General features: G+C 34.3%; 2 protein-coding genes across 2 annotated transcripts; both read left to right on the top strand.

Annotated features, from left to right (window-relative positions):
- Positions 1-2,235: 2,235 nt before the first annotated feature.
- Positions 2,236-12,100, top strand: LOC107416662 (auxin response factor 6). The gene is made up of 14 exons (XM_016025187.4): positions 2,236-3,051; positions 3,589-3,701; positions 4,329-4,427; positions 4,502-4,558; positions 4,634-4,792; positions 4,885-4,969; positions 6,283-6,373; positions 6,804-6,968; positions 7,059-7,181; positions 8,517-8,592; positions 8,739-8,886; positions 8,995-10,163; positions 10,776-10,966; positions 11,557-12,100. Exons 1-14 carry the CDS (start codon positions 2,997-2,999, stop codon positions 11,759-11,761), a joined length of 2,736 nt encoding a protein of 911 aa, XP_015880673.1. The 5' UTR covers positions 2,236-2,996; the 3' UTR covers positions 11,762-12,100.
- Positions 12,101-15,242: 3,142 nt separating this feature from the next.
- On the top strand, positions 15,243-16,745 carry LOC107416643 (wall-associated receptor kinase-like 1). Its single transcript, XM_060816264.1, has one exon. It carries the CDS (start codon positions 15,509-15,511, stop codon positions 16,451-16,453), a length of 945 nt encoding a protein of 314 aa, XP_060672247.1. The 5' UTR covers positions 15,243-15,508; the 3' UTR covers positions 16,454-16,745.
- Positions 16,746-25,537: the final 8,792 nt, after the last annotated feature.

The following is a 25,537-nucleotide window of genomic DNA, read 5'->3' as shown; positions in this document are numbered from 1 at the left end:
CCCACTGCCAGTGATAGACAAGGAGCTTGGCTATGTATCAAGGATGCTGCTTCTTATCTAACAAAGATTAATGAAACTGCAACTTCTAATCTTGCAGTTGCTTGTAAGCTCCAGATCAATGTTCCCATCTCTAAGAAAACCAGTTGTTCTTCTTCGTTTCTCTTCCTTTAATTTTTTTTCTTTTTTTTTTTTTTTTTTGGGGAACACATTTTGACTTCTTTTTGTTATTTTTCTTATTTGGAGCAGTGTGACATGAAATAAAGGGAATTTGGAGAAACGAATAAAGGGAGGGAGGAGATGATATGGTGCTTGCTAACTCCTTAGCAACTATGTTTATGTAGCTTATACTTGAAAGGTCTTTTTTAGTACTATCTATATCATATATTTGGTGTCTATTCACCTACTTTTTTCATCATTTGGCATTCAATAAAATTAGAGTTTGTTATATTATCTATATGCTGGTTTTGTTAATTTCTCTTCACCACCCATGCTCTGCTTTGGGTTTTGTTCTCACTTCTCTACCTATATTTTGGTAAATATTACATTATAGTTGTATATATCTAGAAATTAATTACTCTATATAGTTACAAGTTCATTCAACCAATTAACATAAGTTTATAAGTAAATAGTTAGAGAGAACACTCTTTTTAACACCGATTGCTAGAAAGTATTGTTTTTGACATGAAAAATTATAAGATAATATGATTGATATAGATTTATTGAATCTTATAACTTTTCTATTACTTATACCTTTTTGAAACAAAAATGATATAGAGCTTTAGTAACCGCAAGTCTTGTGTTTGAAATTTGATAGCCCCTATTTCCTTTTGCTTTTGCTTCCATAAAACTTATGCAATGGAAGAAGCTTTTCAATTTTCATCATCTTCAAAGTAGAGCCATTAAAAAAGGTCTGGCCATCTTTTTTTTTTTTTAACTGAAAATGATACCATGACAAATACATAATATTTGTAATTAATTATAAGATTTATTGTAGTGGTATGATTATTTTCGAAGAAAATTAAATTTTACTTGTCAATGGGGAAGAAAAAAAGAAGAAATTTATACAATTTAAAGCTGATGGGCAGTAAACGAATTATCTAATTCATAGTGAAAATTTTGGTATGTAAATTTGACACTGTACTTTAGGGCTCAATAATTGCTGGACGCATTCTTCAATGTCTATCTCTCTGCTCTTCACTGTCTCTAAAAGTGTAAAATCAAAACAGAACCCCAAAAAAACAAAAAAAGGTAATTACATGATTAACATTTGGGGTTTAGGAATTAACTAGTATTTTTAATTTCTACATGGTTACGTATAAATATTTTATCTCCCTCCTCTTCCTGTCTCCTAGCAACTTCTATAGTGCTTATGATAGGTATTTATCTTTTTTGATTTTATTTTTATTTTCTAATTTTTTTAAGAATAAACACCATAGGTTGCATCATGAGTGGTGTGATATCATTTTCACTCTTAGATTTGCTTGATATATATATATATATATATATATATTTATAATTTATTTATTTGATTTTTTTGAACCTTTAAATATTTATTGTTTTAAAAAATGAAATTAAAACAAATATTTTATTAAAAAATCATAGAATAAATTTTTATTAGATTTTTTAAGAAACTGTAGAAAACAAATGAAGAAACAAAAAATGTTACCAAAACCACCACTAAAAAATAAAAATTGCAACAACATTTCCCACAAATTTTTCAGAGGATAAATGTCTAACAAAGGTAAAACACACACACACACCCAAAAAAAATAAAATTGACACTTCAATCAGATTCATTTTTGGTAAGAATAATAAGGAAAAGAAAAAGACATTGAGACAATTAAAGCGCTAGACAAGGAAAGAAAGAATTTAGTATGGATAATTACAGAAGTCAGGTAGATAATAAAAGCACAAATTTAGGGCAAAAAAGATGTCCTAGATTATAATTGAAGCTTTTTTTATTTTTTATTTTTAAATTTATATAATAATTTATTTAAATTTAATTTTTTATTGGTGATTCTGACAGCCATCCCCCTAAGAAGAATACCCCACACCTCAGCCTTTCCTCTCCATCTCTTACTAAAAATAAATTAAATAAAATAATAAATAAAATAATAAAAAAAGGCCAACCCTGCAATAATTACCACTCTATTAATTGACGGTGGACCAAACAGACCCTTCGACGAAGACCAATAGAATCTCTCTCTCTCTCTCTCTCTCTCCTTCTACATTTCTCTTTCTCACACGCACACGCACACACACACACACACACACATACACACACTCTTTGAGCTCAGCTCCGCAAGCAAAGCTCCATTACCCATTACCATAGCAGTCAAATCCCCAAAACCCACAAAGACTACCTTCCAAAAAAAATGTCACTTTCTATTCACTGAGCTAAGCTTCACTTTGTTCTCTCTCTCTCTCTCTCTCTCTCTCTCTCTCTCTCTTTCTTTCTCTCTTTCTCAAATTTGCTTCTGCAGCTACTGTTCCTTGGTAAAGGGTTTCTGTGTTTGAGATCTGGGATTCTAGGGTTTCTTATTTGAAGCTTTTGGAGTGAATATTGGAGTTTTTGGAACTTCAAGTTTGGATTTTTTTTTTTTTTTTGGAGGGTAAAGTTTGGTTTTAGGGTTTGAATGTGGTTTGTTCTTGATGGGATTTAGGGTTGGGTTGAAGAGGATCTGGTTCGTATGAGGGTTAGAGGGGTTGTTTTCTGTATTGGTACTGGTTTTGGATGATTTTCTCCGAGGGTGTGGCGGATATTTCTGGTTTTTGAGCTGGGGGGGGGTGGGTGGGTTGGCTTGCTTTCTACGGCATTTGATGGTACGGAGAAGACTGGTGAATAATGGACGGTGTGATTTTGATCAATGTGGTTTGAGGAGTAGGGAGAGGCTCTTTTTATTCGAATCTTTTGTGTGGAGTTGATTGTTGAGCTCGGGCGGATTTCAGTAGCTGTTGAAATTTGTTTGGTATTTTTTTTTCTTTCTTTTTAAAGAATGAGACTCTCGTCTTCGTCGTCCTCATCGGGGTTTAATCATCAGCCTCAGGAAGGTAAGGTCTTTGTTGTCCCACATTTGATTCAACTTTGACTTAAATTGGTATTTTTATGTGAGGCATTGGGTAGTCGTCTTTGGTTCTTATGTGGGTTTCTCGAAAGCAATTTTATCTTTTTAAGTGTGCAAGTTTGCGTGCGTTTTGTGATGGGTTATTTAAAGCATTTGGTGTTAAGGTGACTAAACTGTCATTTTGCATTTCCATTTCTTGTTTGGGTTTGTGGTTTTATGTACGTTCAAGGAGTTCGTTTAATGTAAGTTCGAGTGATATTTTATGCAACTGCTATGCATGCGGGCGCATCTGTGTTATTAGGCCAAAGTTTGGAATGATTGAACCCATTTTCTGTTTATTCAAAATGATTGGGAATTTTGAGGTAGTTGAACCTAGAGTATAAATATTTCAGGCATTTATTATTTCACTCTACTTTGTGGCGTGAATTTTGTTGACGAGTTATATCTCCTTCTGATGAATACAAGTCTGATGCTGTGATTGTTTTATGTAATCTTATTAATGCAATCATGGGAACTATTTCAGGGGAGAAGAAATGTTTAAATTCCGAGTTGTGGCATGCATGTGCGGGCCCTCTTGTGTCTCTGCCTCCTGTTGGAAGTCGTGTTGTCTACTTTCCTCAGGGTCACAGTGAGCAGGTTAGTACAACTGGATGATTATGGCTCTGGTTTTTGGAGTTATAATTTGTTGCTCAATACTACTAGGAGAGAATATATGTATAAAGGCCTGTAGATAATAGAATTGGAATGTCATGCTTTTGTTCTAAAGGATAGTTCGCCACATGGTCATCTACTTGTTAATGTGATTTATGGTTATACATAGCCTAACTTTATCTTGTAGACTACTAGGAGCAGCTAGAATCTGGACAGCATAATGTATGAACTTTTCTTATTGAATAAAACTTTAGTGTCCTTGCAGTAGTACTTGTTTATTTTGCAAAGAAGTTCGTAGAATTATAGATTTTACTAAATACTTATCTGGGTATAGACCATCTTCAAAGAATTGTTAACAAGCATTTTCTCCATTCCATAAACGGCTTACTCCTCGAACATGATTAGGTAGATTAGGCATGCAAACTTAATATCTCATAAATTTGTTCTCAAAGTGTTAATTTGGTGCTTCTAGTATTGTGTACAACCATGAAAGCAAATGTTCTTGATTGGACGGTTGAAGCTCCTAATATGTAGATTTTCCATTAGGCTGGGCCATATTTTCTGATATGGCTAATTCTTATATACTTTTAGTGATTGTTATTTCCCGTGCAGGTTGCTGCTTCAACCAACAAGGAAGTAGATGCTCATATTCCAAATTACCCAAACTTGCCCCCACAGCTTATATGCCAGCTTCACAATGTCACTATGCATGTGAGTCTGATTCATTTTGCATCTGCTTTGAGCTTTTTGTGGGCTCCTATGACTTTTAGTTCTGTAATAAACAGGCAGACGTGGAGACAGATGAAGTATATGCTCAAATGACCCTTCAGCCACTGAGTCCGGTAAATAATTTTGCTTTGCTTGGTATCATGAGTTCACTTGTAGTTCTTCATGTCTTGACAGTATTTTCCTTTTAGCAAGAGCAAAAGGATGTATACCTCCTCCCTGCAGAATTGGGTACTCCCAGCAAGCAGCCAACCAATTATTTCTGCAAAACATTGACTGCAAGTGATACTAGCACTCATGGAGGATTCTCTGTTCCTCGCCGTGCAGCTGAAAAAGTCTTTCCACCTCTTGTAGGTCACATTTTGAATTGTGTCATAGTGTTCTGTGAGCTACAAACAAACTTGGTTTCACTCATCACACTTTATTTTCATCCTTCATTCAGGATTACACAATGCAGCCCCCAGCTCAGGAGCTAATTGCAAGAGATCTTCATGATAATGAATGGAAATTCAGACATATATTTCGAGGTGGATTTATTGTTGAGCAAATTTATTCATTTGCCCCTTTTCGGTGACTACGCTTTACCATACATTTTTACCTTGTGGATTTAGTTATTTGCAAAAATTTGAAATGAGATTGCTGTTGCAATTTGAAATGAGATTGCTGCGACAGCTTGATGCTTAGCTTAACTTTGAGAATTGTGGTCTTGCTTCACACAATTACTCAGTCTATTTTTGTTGGAAGCTCGGCTTCAATCTCATTTCTATTATAACTATGTATTTTTGGTTTGAATTACAAATTACAAATTAGTGAAAGATTTTATCAGCATCCTTGTTGTTTCATGTGCCATTTTTGGAAAGTCTGGCTGCACTGGGCTTTAATATAATAGGTCAAGTTTGTCTTTCTGTGTCCTTCTCAGCATCACAACTAACATGTTGGGTCTATGAAGTCTTTATGCTACTGTTCTTTTGCATTCCTATCCAACCTAGGTCTTAGCTAGAATTAGAATTGCATTTAGTGTGAAGATCGTCCCAGTAAAGTAACGGGAAAAGTGATATGCTTTCCTAGAAAACAGATGGACCAGAAGCAGCAGTAGTGAGCTCTGTAATGGGAAACAAGTCCAAAAATTTCTTCTTCCCCACTCCTTTTGAATTGTCTTCTTGCTTCAATATCCTATTACATTGTTCCTTCCTTGCACTCTTTCTCTCTACTGCTCATTTTTTCTAGTCTAGTTATTATAACTGACTTAAATATTCTATTTGCACATGCCTGTGCTAGCTAAAGGGATTAGAAAAAGGTAGCTGTTCAGTTGCCAAAATGAAAAGGTAGAAAGATAGATTGAAGGCAGAGAATATGAGTGATAAACCTAACAGATGGAAGAGAATGTGAGTGATAAACCAAACAGATAGAAAACAATTAATGAACCTTCTTTTTGTACTCTGCTTTGCTTCTTTATTTCTTACACATAAGAGTGGTCCGTTTTTATGTAGTTTCTGATGGTAGAAGACCTCCAGTTGATCAAATGCTTGTTTATTTGTTAATTTAATATCCTATTGGTCCTTTCCTTATCATAGTAAAAGGTAAAAAACCTTTGTGTGATGATGTTGGTTATATTCTTAATTATTTTTATGTATGAATGAACCTTAATTATTAGTGGATTGTCATGTACGTATATCTCTTAGCTTTATTCTTTACCTTGACTTATTAGACAATGTGTCTAAAGCTAAATAATCTTATAGATCAACCTAGGTGAAACAAGGGAAGTTAGCAGTTTTATTTTATATCAGTGTTTCCAGCTTTTTTTTTTTTTTTATTGTTTTATTTTGTTTTAAATAAACAGGACAGCCCAAGAGGCATCTTCTTACAACAGGATGGAGTGTGTTTGTTAGTGCGAAAAGACTTGTTGCTGGTGATTCGGTCCTTTTTATCTGGTATTAATTTTAACTGCCTATTCAATTGTATCTCCTGATATGTATATAACTAATTCAAGCAACATGAGGCAAGTTAAGACGTCTAGTATCATCGCCAATGTCCTTCATAATTTCTGAATTCATCATTATTGTCAAATTTATATTCTTGATGAACCATGGACACATATTACAGCATTTAAGCTAAAATGTTTCATTCGGTTGTGTACAATTTGGCTAGATTTTTTCTTTTCCATAATATATCTTTTCAATGGACTTCTGAGTAAACTTCTAAGTAGCAAATATAGGCTATGTTTAGTGTGACCGATGTGTTTAACAAGCAACTTTCCTTTCATCTGTCTCTAATCTGTCAATTATAAACAATGATCGTAAGATATTATAACCTGTTATAATGATTCCTTATTTCCCCTCTAAATGGATTCTATTCAATCAGGAATGAAAAGAATCAGCTGCTATTGGGTATCCGACGGGCAAATCGTCCACAGACTGTCATGCCTTCATCAGTTTTATCAAGTGACAGCATGCACATTGGTCTTCTTGCTGCTGCAGCTCATGCAGCTGCCACAAATAGTCGCTTTACTATTTTTTATAATCCTAGGTCAGTATCTGCTAGTCCTACAGATTGGAACTTTCTGTTGTATGTTATTTATTATTATTTTTTTCTTTCTTCAAATTGCCTCTGCTGCAGGGCTAGTCCTTCAGAATTTGTCATACCCTTGGCCAAGTATGTTAAAGCTGTCTATCATACACGGGTTTCTGTGGGCATGCGATTTAGAATGCTGTTTGAGACTGAAGAATCTAGTGTCCGTCGGTAGGTGTAGATTCTCTTCATAGTTTTATTTATGTTCACTTAAGTCAGTATAGTTTTAAAAAGATTTAATACTCTCTGGTTTCTTTAAGCATTTTAAGGCGGTCATATCTTTTAACTGTTTTTCCAGTTTTTTATTGGACTGCTTGGTTGTATCTTGTTTTTAAAATTATGATCACAGAGTCTTTTGTTGCTCCTATGGGCCCGTGGCGACCTTTTCCTTCTATGTGATAAAATTAAAATAAGGAGATGCATGATGATGTCTTAGGTCGATGTCTTTTGTTACTGGTTGGGAACCTTAGAGCCAGTGATTGAGATACAGAGTTCCCTTTCATTTGGATAATCTATTGCTGCTGTATTCAGAATGTTCAGAACTAATCTGGAAATCTGGTCCACATTGTTCATATGTATAAGCTGCTATTTTGTAAACTTTGTTGTTAAAGCTTTAGTAGTTACTGGCTTAGGCCCACACACATATATAGTTTTTAATGGTCCTTTAGGTATTCCGTTGTAGGTCGAGACATTTATCTTTCAATATGAGTTTCATATGCCTGTCAATGGAATGAGGGAGTGATTGTTTTCTCAAACATAAAGTTGATAATTTTCCCACTGATCGACGTAATAGGTCCGAACCTAACATATGTGCTTAATGGTACTCTGTTTTATGTTTGTAATTTTTTTTAAGATTACATTATGTATTTGCCAATGTAATGCAGTTCCGGTGATTTTGATCAGGTATCAGTTTGTCTCTCTTGTGCATTTCGTAGGTTACATCTTTTGTGTATTGTAATTAGATGTTGCTGGATTTTGTCGCAATTTACTACATTTTCTCTTTCTGTACTGTGTCCCCTTGTTGTTTTTCTTGTAATTTTAATGTACTGGTAAATACTTTTGCTTGCTGTGCTGTTCTTAATTATATTTTAGTGATTATAATTGCTCTCTCTCTCTCTCTCTCTCTATATATATATATATATATGTATGTATCTATACAGTTTTGCTATAGTGGGCTTGCATGCTCATGTTGCGGTGGGCATCTGAAGCATCTCCATGTGTGGAGAGGCATAGAAAATAAAATCATATGCCTCTCCATAAGGTGAGCATGCAAGCCCACTATAGCAAAAGTATATATCTATATGTATGTATTTATGTGTTTATGAGCAAGTACTCGAGTATATATGCAAATACATACTACTTGCATACTCACTTGTGCCCATAAAATAAATTTACTTGTAAATTGCATATCCATATGTACTATGCTGCAATCGATATCTGTACTTTAATATTAAATGCAAATACAACTGCAAGATACCCTCTGCTGACTTGGTTATGTTTGGCCAGATACATGGGTACAATAACTGGAATTAGTGATTTAGATCCAGTTCGCTGGTCAAGTTCACATTGGCGCTCTGTGAAGGTTTGTTGTGAGCATTGATGATGTGGATACTTATCAGTACTTTAAAGTACTTCAAATTAAAATCATTAAAAAGTGTTTTCTTAAAAGTGTGGACCAGTTTTTTGGTTTCATTATGTATAACTGATTATTTTCTGTTGATGATGTAGGTTGGCTGGGATGAATCTACAGCCGGGGAGAGGCAGCCAAGGGTTTCATTGTGGGAAATTGAGCCATTAACAACCTTCCCAATGTATCCATCTCCATTTCCCCTTAGACTGAAGCGACCTTGGCCATCAGGACTACCCAGTTTCCACGGTATGGTTGTTTTCTTGCTTGTGACTGGGAAGACACTTGATTTTTTTCTTGAACTATGTCTCAAATTCAACTTATTCTTCTTTGATTTTTCTGATGCAAATAATTCAGCACTCAAAGATGGTGATATGAGCATTAATTCTCCACTGATGTGGCTCCAAGGTGGGGTTGGAGATCAGGGAATGCAATCTTTGAATTTCCAGGGATTTGGGGTTACACCGTGGGTGCAGCCAAGGCTTGATGCTTCACTGCCAGGTTTACAACCTGATTTATACCAAGCTATGGCAGCTGCTGCACTTCAGGAAATGAGGGCAGTAGATCCTACAAAATGTTCATCGCAGTCTCTTCTGCCATTCCAACAATCTCAAAATGTTTCCAATGGACCTGCTGGTTTGATTCAACGACAGATGTTACCACAATCCCAATCGCAAAGTACTTTTCTTCAAAGCTTTCAAGAAAACCAGGCTCCTGCACAGGCTCAGCTTCTCCAACAACAGATTCAACGTTACCATCCCTATAGTGATCAGCGGCAACAACAGCATCAACAGCAGCAGCAGCCACAACTTCAACAGTCACAGCAATTGCATCAGTTGTCTGTTCAGCAACATATTCCGAATGTCATTTCTTCTCTATCAAATTTTGCATCTGTTACTCAGTCCCACTCTCCATCTCTGCAGGCAATCCCTTCGCAATGCCAGCAGCAGACCTTTACTGACCCTGTCACAAATCCTATTTCCTCATCTGATGTTTCCCCTATGCATAGTATACTAGGTTCGCTATCCCAGGATGGAGGGTCCCACTTACTAAACTTGAATGGATCAAACTCTGTAATCTCTTCTTCTTCCTTGTTATCTAAACAAATCACAGTTGAGCCACAGCTTCCATCTGGAACTGCTCAATGTGTACTGCCCCAGGTGGAACAGTTGGGAACACCACAATCATCAAATGTTTCTGAGCTCGCTAGTTTGCCTCCATTTCCTGGGAGAGAGTACTCTTCATACCAAGGTGCTACAGATCCGCAGAGCAATCTTTTGTTTGGAGTTAACATTGATTCTTCATCTCTTATGCTGCAGAATGGGATGTCAAATCTGAGGAACATTGGAAGTGAAAATGATTCATTGTCTATGCCATTTGGTTCTTCAAATTATTCAAGTGCTGCAGGCACTGATTTTCCACTTAATTCGGACATGACCACTTCAAGTTGTGTAGATGAATCAGGATTCTTGCAGTCTTCCGAAAATGTGGACCAAGCAAATCCACCAACTAGAACCTTTGTGAAGGTAATGAGATTTTTAAATGCTTCCTCCCCACTTTTTTTTTTTTTTTTTCAATATTTCTTTTCAACAAGTTGTTCAAATGTATAAACAATCATAGATGGTCTAAACTAAGGTTTCTACCTCAAAAAATCTTTTGGACAAATAAATCATGCAGCTATATTCTCTTGGCTTGTTGCTTAGTTTAAAGGTATTCTAGTTAGAACCGAGTCTCCAATCAACTGACTTAACTTCTGCTTATGAAGTTACTTTCAGATATAATATTTGTTCTTTCTGCACCACCTACTTCATTACTTCTCTTTGAGATGCTATCTCAGAGGCATTTAAGATGCATTGTCTAATACTTGCTAGGGGTTAGATATATATTTTTTAATCTTTAATGAATTATTTTTAAAGAATCAAGTTATCCCACCTTTTGTCAATTGTAATGTTTACTTTTTCATTTTTACATCTGCTTGAACTGCAATTATGAGGAAGAGAGAGAAGAAAAGTTAATACCTAATGTACATATCGAACTTATGAACTGATGATTATGTTCTGTTTTTGTGCGCTTCATGATCATGTGAGTTCCTGGTTGAGATTCATTGACTGTTAACTATAATGTGGCAATTCTGACAGGTTCACAAGGCAGGGTCCTTTGGGAGATCACTGGATATTTCTAAGTTCAGCAGCTATGATGAGCTGCGCAGTGAGCTCGCACGCATGTTTGGTCTTGAAGGCCAACTACAGGACCCTCAGAGATCAGGCTGGCAGCTTGTATTTGTTGACCGGGAGAATGATGTTCTTCTCCTTGGTGATGACCCTTGGCAGTAAGTCTTAAATTTCTCTGAATTATTCTTATTCTTGTTGACATTTCTGTGGCCTTTACTCGGTAACCACTCAACTTCATAAAATATTTCATCCCTGATCCTAAAAGTATTATGTTATGTGACACATACCGTATTCAATATGTTTGATGGTGTCAAATAAGCAATGGTTAGGATGCAATAAGATGTGCGCAGGTGCACACACACATACACACAGTATGATGAATAACTTATATACACTTTGTTTGTCAGAACTGAAAGGCATGTGTGGCATCTGCATTTTATTGCCCAAGCTTTCTCTTAGAAAATGTTACTCTGCATTTACAGTATTGAAATTTTTTGCCCAATATAAGCATCATCCAAATTTACTGACAAGCATGACATATTTCCTCCCAGGTGAGAGAAGTCTTGGTTTGTACTCAATAATTTGTACATAAGCATCATAGACCTGGAATTCCTTTTACTTTGCCTTTTGAGTTACTGCTTTTGATGGCCAGAACTGTTTATGATTTAGCAACCGTTTAATTTGTGCGGTTTCAACTATTTGTAACAACATGCCTCGCATGGACATTAATATTGCACTTTTTTTTCAGGGAGTTTGTAAACAATGTGTGGTATATCAAGATACTGTCTCCACTAGAAGTGCAAGAGATGGGCAAGAATGGCCTCAATCCAACGAGTTCTGTCCCGAGCCAAAAACTTAGGAACAGCAGCAATACTTGCGATGACTTTGTTGGCCGACAGGAGTTGAGAAATTCGAGCAATGGGATTGCATCTATGGGATCTCTCGACTACTAAAGGCAAGTGCTTTTGAAAATGGAAAACTGAGTTGGCTGTTGCCGTTCAGTGTCTAGCTATGCTAGTTCTTTTTCATAGTAATGTACGGCTTCAAAATTCTTTTACCCTTTAATGGTCGATGAGATCTGGTGGTTGGGGAAAGTCTATTTAAAGTTTGCATGTCAGCTTATTACTGTAAATTATAATAGGAGACTTTGTTTTTCTCAAACTACCACTATAGCACTTAGAACAACACGTAATTCCCTTCAAGAGGACGACATCTTGATGGCATTTTGTTTGCTATCTAGTCTTGTAATTTATAAGATGAATTTAATTACTTTTCATCACATTTGAACTGAACTATATTTTTTATGTGTAGCCTCTGGATTTTCCATATCTCTTTAAATGTTTCAACTTAAAAAGGAAAAAAAAAAAAACAAATAAGGAAAAAAATTAAACACCCAATTTACTGCATTATGTACTATATGTTTCGTAGTCCATTTGTTCAAGAATTTCATCCTTTTTTAAGGAGTAGAAACATGTTTCTGGTTCCAATTGTATATATATATATACATATACATATATACATATATACATATATGAGGAGTAATTTTGGAATCCTGGATGAGATATATAAATATGGAGTAATATTGGAATGTGGATGAATTTTTATTGGGAGAACGCGTAACCAAGCATGGAAAATATACATATAACTAATTTAGGTTATGTGTTGTTTTAGATGAAAATTTGTCGACTAGAGAATAATTCTAGTATTATGTATATAAATACTTTAAATGATATAACTTTTTAATTGGATGTGTGTTGAATTATTATTCTTTGCCCGTATTATGTCTCTCTATGTAATAGAAACTCTCTCTTCTTTGTGACGTGCCTTGTTTATTAGTTATTTGACATTAGTATTTGATCAATCAAATGATGTTAATATAAGTGAATAAACTTGTGCAATTTATCATGCAAATGACTTTTGCATATGGTATGCAACACAACTGTATTTGTCTGCTGGGTGTTATGCCTTTGGACGAGCTGTTCTCTTTTGTGGTTGTACCATGTTATTAATTGGCCTCTTACATTATTACAACCTAGTGGAGTTAGAAGAGTGAGGATTTTCCAGCAGTATGCTTTCACACCTATGTTTTTGGTTTCGAGTATATTTCCCCTTCATTAGAAATCATTATAATTATGTTCTTGTCCTTCAAAAAAAAAAAAAAAAAAAGAAAAAAAAAAAACTTACCAAGTAAAGATCCAAGTCAAATTCCCACTTCAAGTATGATAGAAAATCAGTGGCCAAGGTTAATTTCACATGAAGAAAAGCATAAACGTTTATTTCATTCTGCTTTTCGTACCATAATTAATACGCTGGACTGGTACGCTAGTGTTCAACTTTTAGACAAATTTCAAAATTTTTGCTTTGCTCCAATGGGCTTATAATTCAATATCCTCTTTTATTTTTCTTTGGTAGTACAAAAGAAAACTTATTAATTTCCAATTTCCATTTTTCCTTGGCTTTTATTTTTGATCATCAGGACTTTTTTAAGTTGGACGATGACAAGTCAATGTCTGTCCAGCCAGTATCAATTAATTAAGATACTGTATGCATATGGGTTGTTTGCAGAACATATATATATATATATATATATATATATATATATATATATATATTTGGTAATTATATGCAGAACATATATGTTTACATACAATAGTTTTCAAATGATGAATGACTTCCCATATGCTTATGTAAAAAGTGCTAATAATTATCATATTTTATTTAGATTTAAATTTAAATAACAATTGATAATATAACTCACATATAAATATTTGCTATATGAAAAATCTTCTATTTAGCTAAATCATGGTAACAAGTTGCATGCCACGCACACAATATAATATAACTCATCAGAAACTTCTCCTTGTAATACGATGTGTGTTTTTTTTTTTTTTTTTTTTTTTTTTGGGGGTTATTTTAGAGGAAATTATTGATGATCTAATCAGATTTAATGGGGATTGGAAAGGTGCAAGTTATGAAGCCAAAACAAGTACATTGAGAAGTGTAAATCATATTCATATCCATCAAAGATTCCAACTTAAGACCCATGAGAAAGAAAAATAAAAATAAAGCATATATATTATACTAAACCATTAGAGCATACTATTGTCCAAACACAATCTATTGCAAACTTTATATTGATGGAAAGCCCATGAGACGAGGAATAGATTGGTATACTCATCTTGATTCAAAAGTCTCATCAGTGGCCAAAAAACAAGTTGAAAAATCTGATCAATCTTAATATTGATGGATCTATCAAACCATGAAGAATTTTGACAAACAGAGGTTGGATTTGAGCTTGAAATGTTTTAAAATGGTGGAAAAGGTATATTGGTCAAGCTTGAATGGCTGAAAAATGTCAAAATCTCAGGTGATCCATCAAATCATTACCATCTACTTCACCAGATTGATTTGGGAGCATTAGGTGGCAATTCAACAAAGATTTGAAGGTTGTGGTCGCCAAATGATAAACAACAAGCCTACCTGGCGAATGGTCATGGAAGGTGGCTAGAGATAGAGAAAAATGGCTTGACCTAACTGGTAGAGGGAAATAGGTTGCGGTTACCCAGCAGCAGAACAGGGTCATGGAAGGCTTTTTTAGAGATTTAGGGGCAACGTGGGCATTTCTCTTTTTATTTACTATCGGCAAGCTCTTTAAGGTATATATAAGGCCTTGGATTACTAACAGATAGAAATCCAAGATTAGTTTAGATAGTAATATATTACTAATATTTAAAAACTTCCCAGAACTATAATTTTTTAACTGTATTTAGAGTTACACATGCTGTTAGTCTATAAATTCTTATTGACAAATTCTATACTATGATATATTAGTCAAATAAAAATTCTTAATCATTTAAAAAGTCAAACTTGAGATCCATATATAGTCCGCCTAACCAATCTTAGTCAAAAATTTAAAGTCTAGATGTTTTTGAGAGATAGATTGTTACAAAAAGTTCTTAGTGGTTATCACTGCTAGATTCTAGGAAGCACACCATCAATTTGATGGTATTAAGTATATGTAATCATATTGTAGATTTAGTGGTATTAAGTATATGTGGTCATGATCATGCCATGTATCTTTGAAAGAGTTTTACCCACATTAGTTATAATGAGATTTATTTTCATAATCAGTTTAAAATGGTTTTCAATTCAGTACATATATATAAATTTTGTATCTGGTTTCTTAATCTTGTAGTTAGGTAACAAGTTGAAAACAAATTTTACACAAACTAAATCAAAATCTTTTTTTTAAAAAAAAAAAAGAAAAAAAAAGAAAAAAAAGAAAAAAGAAAAAATTACTAAGCGTGCGCGCATATATTTATTTGTTAGCTAGTCTTCTTTTTGGCTAAAAGTTGCTTAATAACCCATAGAAATATTGTTTGATTCAGAAAGAACATTAAAAATCATTTGTTGTTTGATTTGACAATATTGTAGGTATCAGTATCGTATCGGGAGTGATATTTCTACACTTTGTTTTATGGTTTTTATATAAAGTGGCAAAGAAAAGAAGGAAAATTCAACGCAAGCAAAAGTTCTTCAAACTAAATGGTGGTTTATTGTTACAACAACAATTATGTTCAAGTGAAGTCAATGTAGACACAGTCAAGCTGTTCAATTCAAAAGAGCTACAGAAGGCGACCAATCGGTTTCATGTAGATAGAATTCTTGGTCATGGGGGTCAAGGTACCGTTTACAAAGGTATGTTGACCGATGGAAGGATTGTTGCTGTTAAAAAATCCAAAATAGTGGACGAGAGCAAAATTGCAGAATTCATCAATGAGGTTGTCATTCTTTCTCAAGTTAATCACAGAAATGTGGTTAAATTGCTTGGATGCTGCTTAGAAACTGAAGTCCCTCTTCTAGTTTATGAATTCATACCAAATGGAACTCTTTCACAATATATCCATAACCAGAACGAGGAGTTTCCGCTTACATGGGAAATGCGGCTGCGCATTGCCATAGAAATTGCAGGAGCTCTTTCTTACCTGCATTCTGCTGCTTCCTTTCCCATATATCACCGCGACATAAAGTCTACAAACATCCTCTTAGATGAGAAGTACAGAGCAAAAATAGCAGATTTTGGAACTTCAAGATCAATTTCCATTGAGCAAACTCACATCACGACTCTTGTACATGGCACATTGGGTTACTTGGATCCTGAATATTTCCAATCAAACCAGTTCACTGAGAAGAGTGACGTTTATAGCTTTGGAGTGGTCCTTCTTGAGCTGTTGACCGGAGAAAAAGCAATTTCTATGAGATCAGAAGAAGTAGGAAGAAGTCTAGCCACGCATTTCATTGTCTCAATGCAGGAAGGTCGTCTATTCGACATTCTTGATGGTCATGTATTAAAGGGTCCGAAAGAAGGTGTAATGGTGGTTGCTAATCTTGCCAAGAGATGCCTGAATTTGAATGGAAGGAAACGACCTACCATGAAAGAAGTGACAATGGAGTTAGAGGGGATTCAAATGTTAGGGAAAGCGACTACTTCTATTAATGTTCCACAAAATCATGAAGAAGTTGAATGTGTCAGAACTCAAGTTATTGAACCATGGGATGTTACTTCCATTTCAACTGGCTCAGCTTATGATACTGGTCGTGATTCATCCTTGCATGAATTACCTTTATTGTCTTTTAGCTCGTAGGTTTATGATTTGGGACTCCAGCTAATTTAGTATGTGTTGCATTTCACTTATTGTTGCCTGATAAATATGAGTCCATATCAATGTCGACCTTGTCCATTACTTTATGGAAAGTAATGAGACTTGATGTGGCAGACTATAATTGCAAATTCCATCGAGTCAATAGTAAAAAACAATTTGTTTTTGGGTCAAAATAGTTAAAAAAACAACAATAAAACGAAAAAGTGGAGAATAAATATTATTGGGCTTGTCAGGAGAAGAATTATTAATTGAACCCTTCAAGATTGAAATGTAATTCAACCTCCCATTTGAAAAGAGACGATACCACTTCATCAATATTCAATTGTCCAAGGATTTATTGTTACTGCCAAAAGGGTTTTGAAGGAAATCCTTTTCTTGTTTATGGATGCCAAGGTGAAATCCATTCCCTTGTTCAACTTTCCAATTCTCTCTTTCTTTGAATTAATTTTTTGAAATTCTTTCCAAGCCAATTTGCAGACGTTGGAAAAGTAGTATTATATATGGCAGATAAAAATGAATGTGAAAATCCTCCTGATGATTGCGAGGACCACTTGTCTGAATCTGCGGGTGGATATGTATGCCATAAGAAGGAGAGAAAACCCAACAACCAAGAACGTGCTTCAGGGTATGCTTCCATTTCCCCTCCATTAATTTTAGAAAAAAAAAAAAGAAAAAAAAAGGGGGGTGTTTTCCCAACAAAAATAATGAGCACCAACAGCAAATTAGGTATTACTCCAACTTTACTAATATTTATTTGATTTATGAAAATTACATACCTGGGTTTAACTTAACAGTAAAACATATCCCTTATATTCGTTTATTTAGGTTGAATATTAATTCTGTTTTTTGTTATTTGTTTAGTTTATATTTTTAATGGAATTTTTCTTTCAAAATTTATTGGATATTCAGATTGGGCCTAAATGTCAAGTCCAAACTGAGACACGCTTGGTTTGACTTTTGCAAGGTGGACTCACTCATACCATCTTTTCATTCTCTGATCCCGTTGGGCCCATCCTATCTGTTGTTGGTTTGACAAGTCTATTTATATTTTATTTTATTTTTAAAAAGTATCTTTAATTTTAAATTTGAAATTTTTTAGAAAAATTTAAAAATATATCTATATTTAATTTAAATTTTAAAAAAAATTATATAAATTTAATAATATTCAATTTAAATTCTAATAGATTTTATAAAAATTCATTAAAATCTAAATATATTCAATTAGAGCTTTATAAATTTTTTTAAAAATTTAGGTATTCAAAAAGTTATTAATTTTAAAAAAAATAGATTTTAATGGATTTAAAATAATTTTAACAATAAAATTATGAAAAAAATTATTAATATAAAATTTAACTTTAAATTTAAAAATTTTGTTGAATTTTTATAAATTTTTTATGAAATTTCATAACAATTTATCAAATTTTTTAAACTCTATAACTTATTTTAAATACATTAAATTTTAATTTGAATACACCTTCTTAATAGAATCTACAAAAATAAAATGCTTGCAACATGTAAAAATTAAAATAAAAAAGGTAAAACTTTTAGTTTTATTTTTGAAATTTTATCTCCAATCTTTTCTACTTTGAAAGAGACTTGCTTTATAGAAAATAAATAAATAAATAAATAAATTATTTTAGTTGATTAAGACTTTTTGAAGATAGTAGATTGAGATTGGAGAGGAGGAAAACTTTTTCTTCCCTTATTTTATTATTACGATATTTTTATATTTTTTTCTTACATCGAGATGGGAGTGGCAAATAGGATCATTATATGAACAATCAATGATTTATAGTTGTTCCATTGGGCAGGGCTTCCCTGCGGCTTCTTCAATTGATCTCTCTTTTTTTTTTTTTTTTTTTGTGTTTTTTTAAGGTGAATTTTATTTACTTTGATTTTTTTTTTCTACTTTAGGAGGACTTTTTTTCTTATGGCTATTTATTGGTGATTTTAATAATTCCATTATAATAAGAAAATTTTTCTTTGGCTATTAAGGATTTTCTTTATATTATTATTTAAATATTAAAAAGACTTATTTTAATTTATTAAGAAATTTTTTTCTTTTAAACTTAATACTCAAATTTAAGATCTTTTTTGTCTTAAATGAGAAAGACAAATTTTAGCATTAATATTATGTCTTAAATGAAAAAGACAATTTTAGCATTAATCTTTGTTTCCTATCCAAAACATTATTATGTTTTTTAACACTGTCCCCACATTTCATACCGAACACAAAAACTTGTGATTGCTTCCGGTATTGAATGGTATCGGAATTGTGGATTGCTCGAATGACAATAGGATCCGATATCGCCTAAACATGATAGCTAAGTGAATAAGAACCCTGCAACATCAGCCCCAAAACGCGCAACACAAATTCCACAAATTAGAAAATGCTGATGTGACTTAAATTAGTAAAACGCTGCATTTTAAATGTTTGGAATTAATTCTGCAGATTTTTGTGCAAAGTATTCTTCTTTGGAACAAAAACTTCAACAATCTCCACCTTGATTCAAAGAGGATACATGAGCCAGGATCACTTTTTCTACACGCTCACTTTTGTCCTGAATCTTTCAACCTGTGTTAATTCTGAGTAACCTTTTTGCAAGATTCAAACTTACTCACTGGCGAAACCTATAGTTCCAATATCAGCACGCTTAGGTTTAGTTGAAATTCTCTCCAAATTCACAACTCCTAGCTCAGCCACGTCCCTGCAAAAATTGTAGAACCCCAGATTTGGCTGGTGCCACCAAGGTTAAAGTTTCAAATTAACCATATACCATCCTAATATGGTATATAAATGTCGGCTTAAGATCCCAAAAGCAATTTAGCTAGATTTTTGGAATAGGCTCAATCGGTCAGCTGGTGGGCCATTGCAAAATGGTATCCAAGCAAGGGAAAAAAATTCAAGTACTCCCGGAGTATTGTACAGCTGGATACTCCTGCCATTGGTTTAGTGACGTTTGGATATATTTGCCACACCAACTATCTCGTCAAACCTCTGTCGGACTCGTTAGTCGTCATGCCCCGTCCATCTAAACCGTAGTGTTGAGTTTATTGAAAATCTCAAGTCTTCAGTACCATGAAAAATGTAGTACCATGATAAATGAAGAGAGAGGATGATGCAGAGATCGAGGACACTGAGAACAGAGGAATTAGAAGGAAGAAGGCAACGTTTCCACAGAGGTTTGGTTAGATAGGTGATGTGGCAAACTTGGCGAGATGTCATTTAAACAATCACAGGAGTATCCAGGTGTACAGTACTCCGCAAGTACTTGAATTTTTTCCCCAAGCAAGGTTGGCATCTTTCTGGATAGGCCAACCTCAAACATGTATATGGGTAAGAAGTCCACATTGGTAAATACACCAACTTACAAAACCAAATTTACTTTTTTTAAATCCTATCTACTGTACAAAGCTGTCAAACCTCCTTATACGCTTCAAACCATAAAGAGATATATGTAGAAGGTAAACAAGTTTTCTTCCCTTGAATTTTTCATTTCAAAACCTTCTAGTTGTCTCATAAAAATGGTTTCATTTACCATGTAGAATTGTAGTTTGCGCATACAACTGCTCCAATTCTCGGTCAAAGTGTGAAGACGAGATTATTCTTATTGTAGTATACTTTATCACGGGAAACAAGATTTCACTATAGTCAATCCCTTCAACGTGTGTAAATCCCCTTCAACTAGCGTTAACTAAATTCAACTTGATTTTCACTTGTCATTCCTTCCTTTCCTTGATTTTGTAAATCCACTTGCAATCAACAATTTTCGAACTAGAAGGCTTGGGAGTAAGTATCCAAGAATTATATTTATTCAAAGAATACATTTCTTCTAACATGGCATTTTGCCACTGTTTCGAACGAGTGCTTTTCATACTTCTGAGTATGTCTTAGGCTCATTTCCAAAAGAGTTCCTGAAAGGAAACTGAGGCAAACATGTCGTGGTTAGTAGGATTAAATCTAGCAGGACTTCTTACCTCTCTCTTTTGTCTGTCTTTAGCCAACTGGTAGTTTTGAAGTGGATTGAGTTGTTGAGAAATCACTGATATCTAAATTTGATGTGGTGAATGTTCATCTTGCTGAGTTTCTGGTTCCTCTTGATGCACTTGTTGCTGAATTAATTGGTACAATTTTAGCTTCTTTTTGTGGCACCTTTTTATATTCTGATTGATCAAAAGGCTCCACCTCAAACTGAACTTTCCTATCTTTTGGTGATTGATTTGAATCTGCAAGCTTATCATTCAAACAAGGCATATTGTTTTCATCAAACATAACATATCTACTTGTTATAGTTTTAAACCCCTGGGAAGATCTAACCCAAAGTCTGTATCCTTTAGTACCTTCACGACATATAACCCAATAACACACACTTTTGGACCTAGGTACATGTTTTCCTTTCGTTAGGTGAACATAGGCTGCACAACCACACACTCTTAGCCAAAAATAATATGCCGCTGTACCACTTCATTTTTCTTCTCTTGAGCAGTAGAAGAACATCTATTTACTATATAAGCAGAAAAAACTTGGGCAAGCCAAAACTCACTAACATGCACCTGATCTTTTCTAACAAGGTCCTATTCATCCTCCGTTTTGATGATGGGTAACAGTTTTATGCCTTAGAACTACAAGTTTCTTTGTTTTTTGATTTTTGATATTTATTTATCTAAAATGTTTGTTCATATTAGTTAAAGTATATATATATATATATATATTTAAATGAAAATGTTAGTTGGAGTATGTTAAAATGTCAAAGGATAAACAACCACCAAAAAAAAAAAAAAAAAAAAAAAAGAAAAAAAAGAAAAAAAAGCAAAAAGACCAATATAATTTGGAATTATATTCAATTTAGTGTTTATGTTTTTTCTTTGTCTCTTAAAACAAAATTGTAATTTATTGAAATAAGTAACAAACTATAACACCAACTACTACTAAAAACATTGAGGTAAGTACTAAATTGCACTCAATTAAATTTGTTTTGTTTTTTTTTTTTTTTTTTTAACATTACACACAATCAAAGTTAGAAAAAAAAGTGGGGAAAAAAGGGACAAACCGAACTATTATAAAAGAATGGATTTCTCTACCAACTTAGTTATTAATTGCACAAAATTTAATTCCTTTGTGCTTTTTCGTCAATTTCACATTTCAAAGAAAAATGTGTATGTCCTTTAGGTCTGGTAATGTGTCGTATTAAATCGTGTTCGTGTCGTATTATATCGTATTCGTATGGAATTAAGTTAGCCCAAATACGACTCATTAAGCTTTTGTCTGAAAATAGATAAACCCAAACCCATTCGATAAATTATCGTGTAACCCATCACCCAACCCGTTAATCCATTAATGATAAATACAAAGTTGAAAATTTTAATTTTATTTAAGTTTTGAAATAATAAAATAATATTTTTTTTTATAAAAATTATAAAAATTCTTGTTTGTTTTTAGATTTTTTAAAAATTAAACTAAAAAAACAAATTAATACATATTTAACAATAAGTTAAGTAATTTTAATATTATAAAACTTATGTAATTATCAAAATACTCTTTTTCAATGGGTTTATCGTGTTTATTGTGTTTCACTCATTAAAATCCTTTAATTTTTTGGATCTTATTGGATGATATTAGTACGGATCCAATATGATATCGTTAACCAAAATCCGTAAATTATCATGTGAGATTTTGTCAGACCTAATTTCTTTATTTCATTGGGAAGAATGTGAGAGTTGGATTAATGGCCAGAATATTGGAAAATTGATGCAGAAACATGATCTATATCTTTTTGGGTACAACATTGTTTAAACATTGTGTCGTTCATGTGACTGCTCATAAAATAAAACATTCTTTTTGGGTGCAGCGTTGTTTAAGCATGAAGTCTAAATGAAGAACTATTGGTCAGATAATATACGACATAGTCTAAGCACGAAGTTGCGGAGAAATTTCAATACATTTATGTTTCTTTTTGGATCGAATTATATGTATATATACTGATTAAGAACTATAACGAGGAAAACAACCAAAAACAAAGAAAAAGAAAAAAATGGTGGGAAAATAATTTCCATTTTATCTTCTTCTGTTGTTTTCATGGCTTATGATCAATCAAGTCATATCAGATATACCAGCAGGCAAGTATGGCTGTGATTCACATTGTGGAAATGTTAGCATCCCATTCCCTTTGGGATCAAACAGGGCTGTTTCCTTAACGAATGGTTCGAAATCATTTACCAAAACCATAACTCATCGAACACCATTCCGAAACCCGTTTTGAACATAACAAAACTAGAAGTGATTGAAATCTCTGTCGAAGGCACTCTTCAGGTGAGGAACCCAATCACCTTCTTGAATTGCAGCGATAAGTGTAAAGTCCAGTCGCACCACATCGCACCGACAGTGTGAAACTAGCCTCACTGCCACAAGCTTACATTGTTGACAATGTTTGCTGCAATTAACACCGAAAAACAACTTGCTCAACAATTGTGGGCAACTGTCAGAACCGGTTGAAGATGGTGGCCATTCAACCAACCTTGTGAGCCTATAAATAGGCTCCATCTTGTTACATGCAAGGCATCCTAATCCAAGCAAGCTCAATATCATCCTTAGTGAGGAGTATTGAGAGTAAACTCCGAGAGAGAGTGTTGAAGTCTCCAGAGAGAGCTTGAGAGAAAAGTAATCAAATTCCAGTTAGAATTTGATAAAATAGAGAGAGATTCCATGTGAGAATCGGAGAGAGAAGTTTTTGTGTTTTGTATTCTATTTCCAAGAGAGTAATAGAATTCTTTTCATTTTTCTTCCCATATTGCTTTTCTACAGTGGTCAGAGAACCACAACAAGTGGTATCAGAGCTCCAGGCTGAGAGCTTGGGTTCCAAATTCGAAGAAATAGAGCCTATGTTCTTCAAGTTGGTGTTTCAAAAAGTTCCTCAAATCAACGATTTAAGGATACCAGGTGAAATTACTCGACGAGAAGAGAAAAACCAAGTTTGTCGGAAAGAAACACGACGCCGCACTTGCGTACACACACCGCCCAAACTTTGTTGCAACCAATCACGCTCCACACGCGCCATCTGGAGGTTAAGACGACCACCTCAGCAGCCACATCATCTGCCACATCATCGAAAGTAGCCACGTCATCCCCCATGCAACCCAACATGTCATCTGCCATGCAAGCGACACATCAACTGCCACATGTGGACACATCATCACACTCTGCCACATCAGCAAAAGTTTCTAAAATTATGGAATAGCCCTTGTATTTTTGAAAATTACACATTGTCCCTGTAGTTTCTGTATTTATAGTTTGACTTCAAAATTTTAGGAAATTGCATTTTGCCCTAAATTTTTTGGTAATTATATTTTGACCCTAGAAGAGTCAATTCCACCATTTTCGGCCATTTCGGATGCAACATTTAACTCTGTTTTGCCAAATTCAGCTTCGTTTTTTTGGTCAAGCCATTATGTCAATGGAAGAATCATCTTCGGGAGCTATGGTTAAGCTAACTGCCATAAATTATATACTTTTGAGACCTCAGATGGAAGATCTCCTCAATTGTAAGAATTTATTTGATCTTATAGAAGCTAAAGGAGTAAACCTCAATCCCAGCAAAGAAACAGAATGGAAGAAATTAAACAATAAAACAATCGGTCAGATCAAGCAATGGATTGACCACAATGTCTTCCATCATGTTGCTAAGGAAACAAATGCATATATCCTTTGAAAGAAATTTGAGGACATGTACCAAGCCAAGACTGCTCGGAACAAAGCCTTGTTGCTTAAATGATTGGTAAATCTAAAATTACAGAGTGGAACTTCTGTAGCCGAGCATACCAGTGAGTTCCAAAGCTTGGTAAATCAACTATCTGCTGTGGATTACCAACTAAGGGATGAGGATAAGGCTCTCCTACTTTTAAGCTCTCTTCCAAACAGTTGGGAGACATTGATAGTCTCTCTTGGTAATTCGGTTCCAAATGGTAAGCTTACTATGTCTATGGTCAAGAATGCCCTATTCAATGAAGAGGCCAGAAGAAAGGACATTAGCATGGACCAATCACATGCCCTTGTCACAAAAAGAGGAAAGACAGCAAAGAGATGGTCGAGATAGGGGGAGAGGCAGAGCAAGAGCAGAGGTAGATTTACAGATGGCAGGAAATCATCATATAAATGCTATTATTGTGGCCTGGAGGGTCACTTGAAAAGGAACTGTAGAAAGTTGTTGAGAGAGCGGAGACTCCAAGGTAATTAGCTGAAGAAGGATGGAGAGACACTAGTCACTGTTATAGGAGAAGTGGCACTCTACTCTACCTAAGAAGAGGCATGCCTTCATATATCAACCTAAGAGGTTGAGTGGGTAGTCGATACTACAGCATCCTACCATGTCACTCCACATAGAAATTCCTTCAAAACATACAAAGTAGGAGACTTTGGTACGGTAAAGATGGAAAATTCTAGTTTCGCAAAGATTATGGGAACTGGTGATATTCAAATGAAAATGAATGTTGCTTGTACAATAACATTGAAGGATGTCCGTCATGTTCCAGACCTTCGGCTTAATCTACTTTCGGGAGCAGCATTAGACAAGCAAGCCTATGACAATCATTTCAGTAAAGGCACGTGGAGAATGATAAAAGGTGCCATAGTTGTTGCTCGAGGACATATTTGTTGAATGTTGTATAAGATTCATGTGAAGATATGTGCAGATAGCCTCAACATTGCAGAAGGAGAGGCATCTCAAAATCTGTGGCACCAGAGACTCGGTCACATGAGTGAAAAATGATTGTCTACTTTGGCAAAGAAGAAGCTTATCACTGTTTGCAAGGATGTTGCGCTAGATCCTTGTAGCCATTGCTTGTTTGGTAAGCAACATAGAATCTCTTTTAGTTCCTCTACATCAAGAAGATCAGAGTTGCTTAGTCTGGTGCACTCTAATGTTTGTGGTCCCATGGAGGTGGAATCATTTGGTGGCAACAAATATTTCCTAATCTTCATTGATGATGCTTCTCAGAAGGTGTGGGTATATTTCTTGAAGACCAAGGACCAAGTATTGGATTACTTCAAACTATTTCATACCATGGTAGAGC

The sequence above is a fragment of the Ziziphus jujuba genome, chromosome 4, assembly GCF_031755915.1.
Source record: "Ziziphus jujuba cultivar Dongzao chromosome 4, ASM3175591v1".
In the NCBI taxonomy this organism is placed as follows: Eukaryota; Viridiplantae; Streptophyta; class Magnoliopsida; order Rosales; family Rhamnaceae; genus Ziziphus; species Ziziphus jujuba.
The sequence above is the reverse complement of the archived record's forward strand: the minus strand, read 5'-3'. Positions and strand labels throughout refer to the sequence as shown.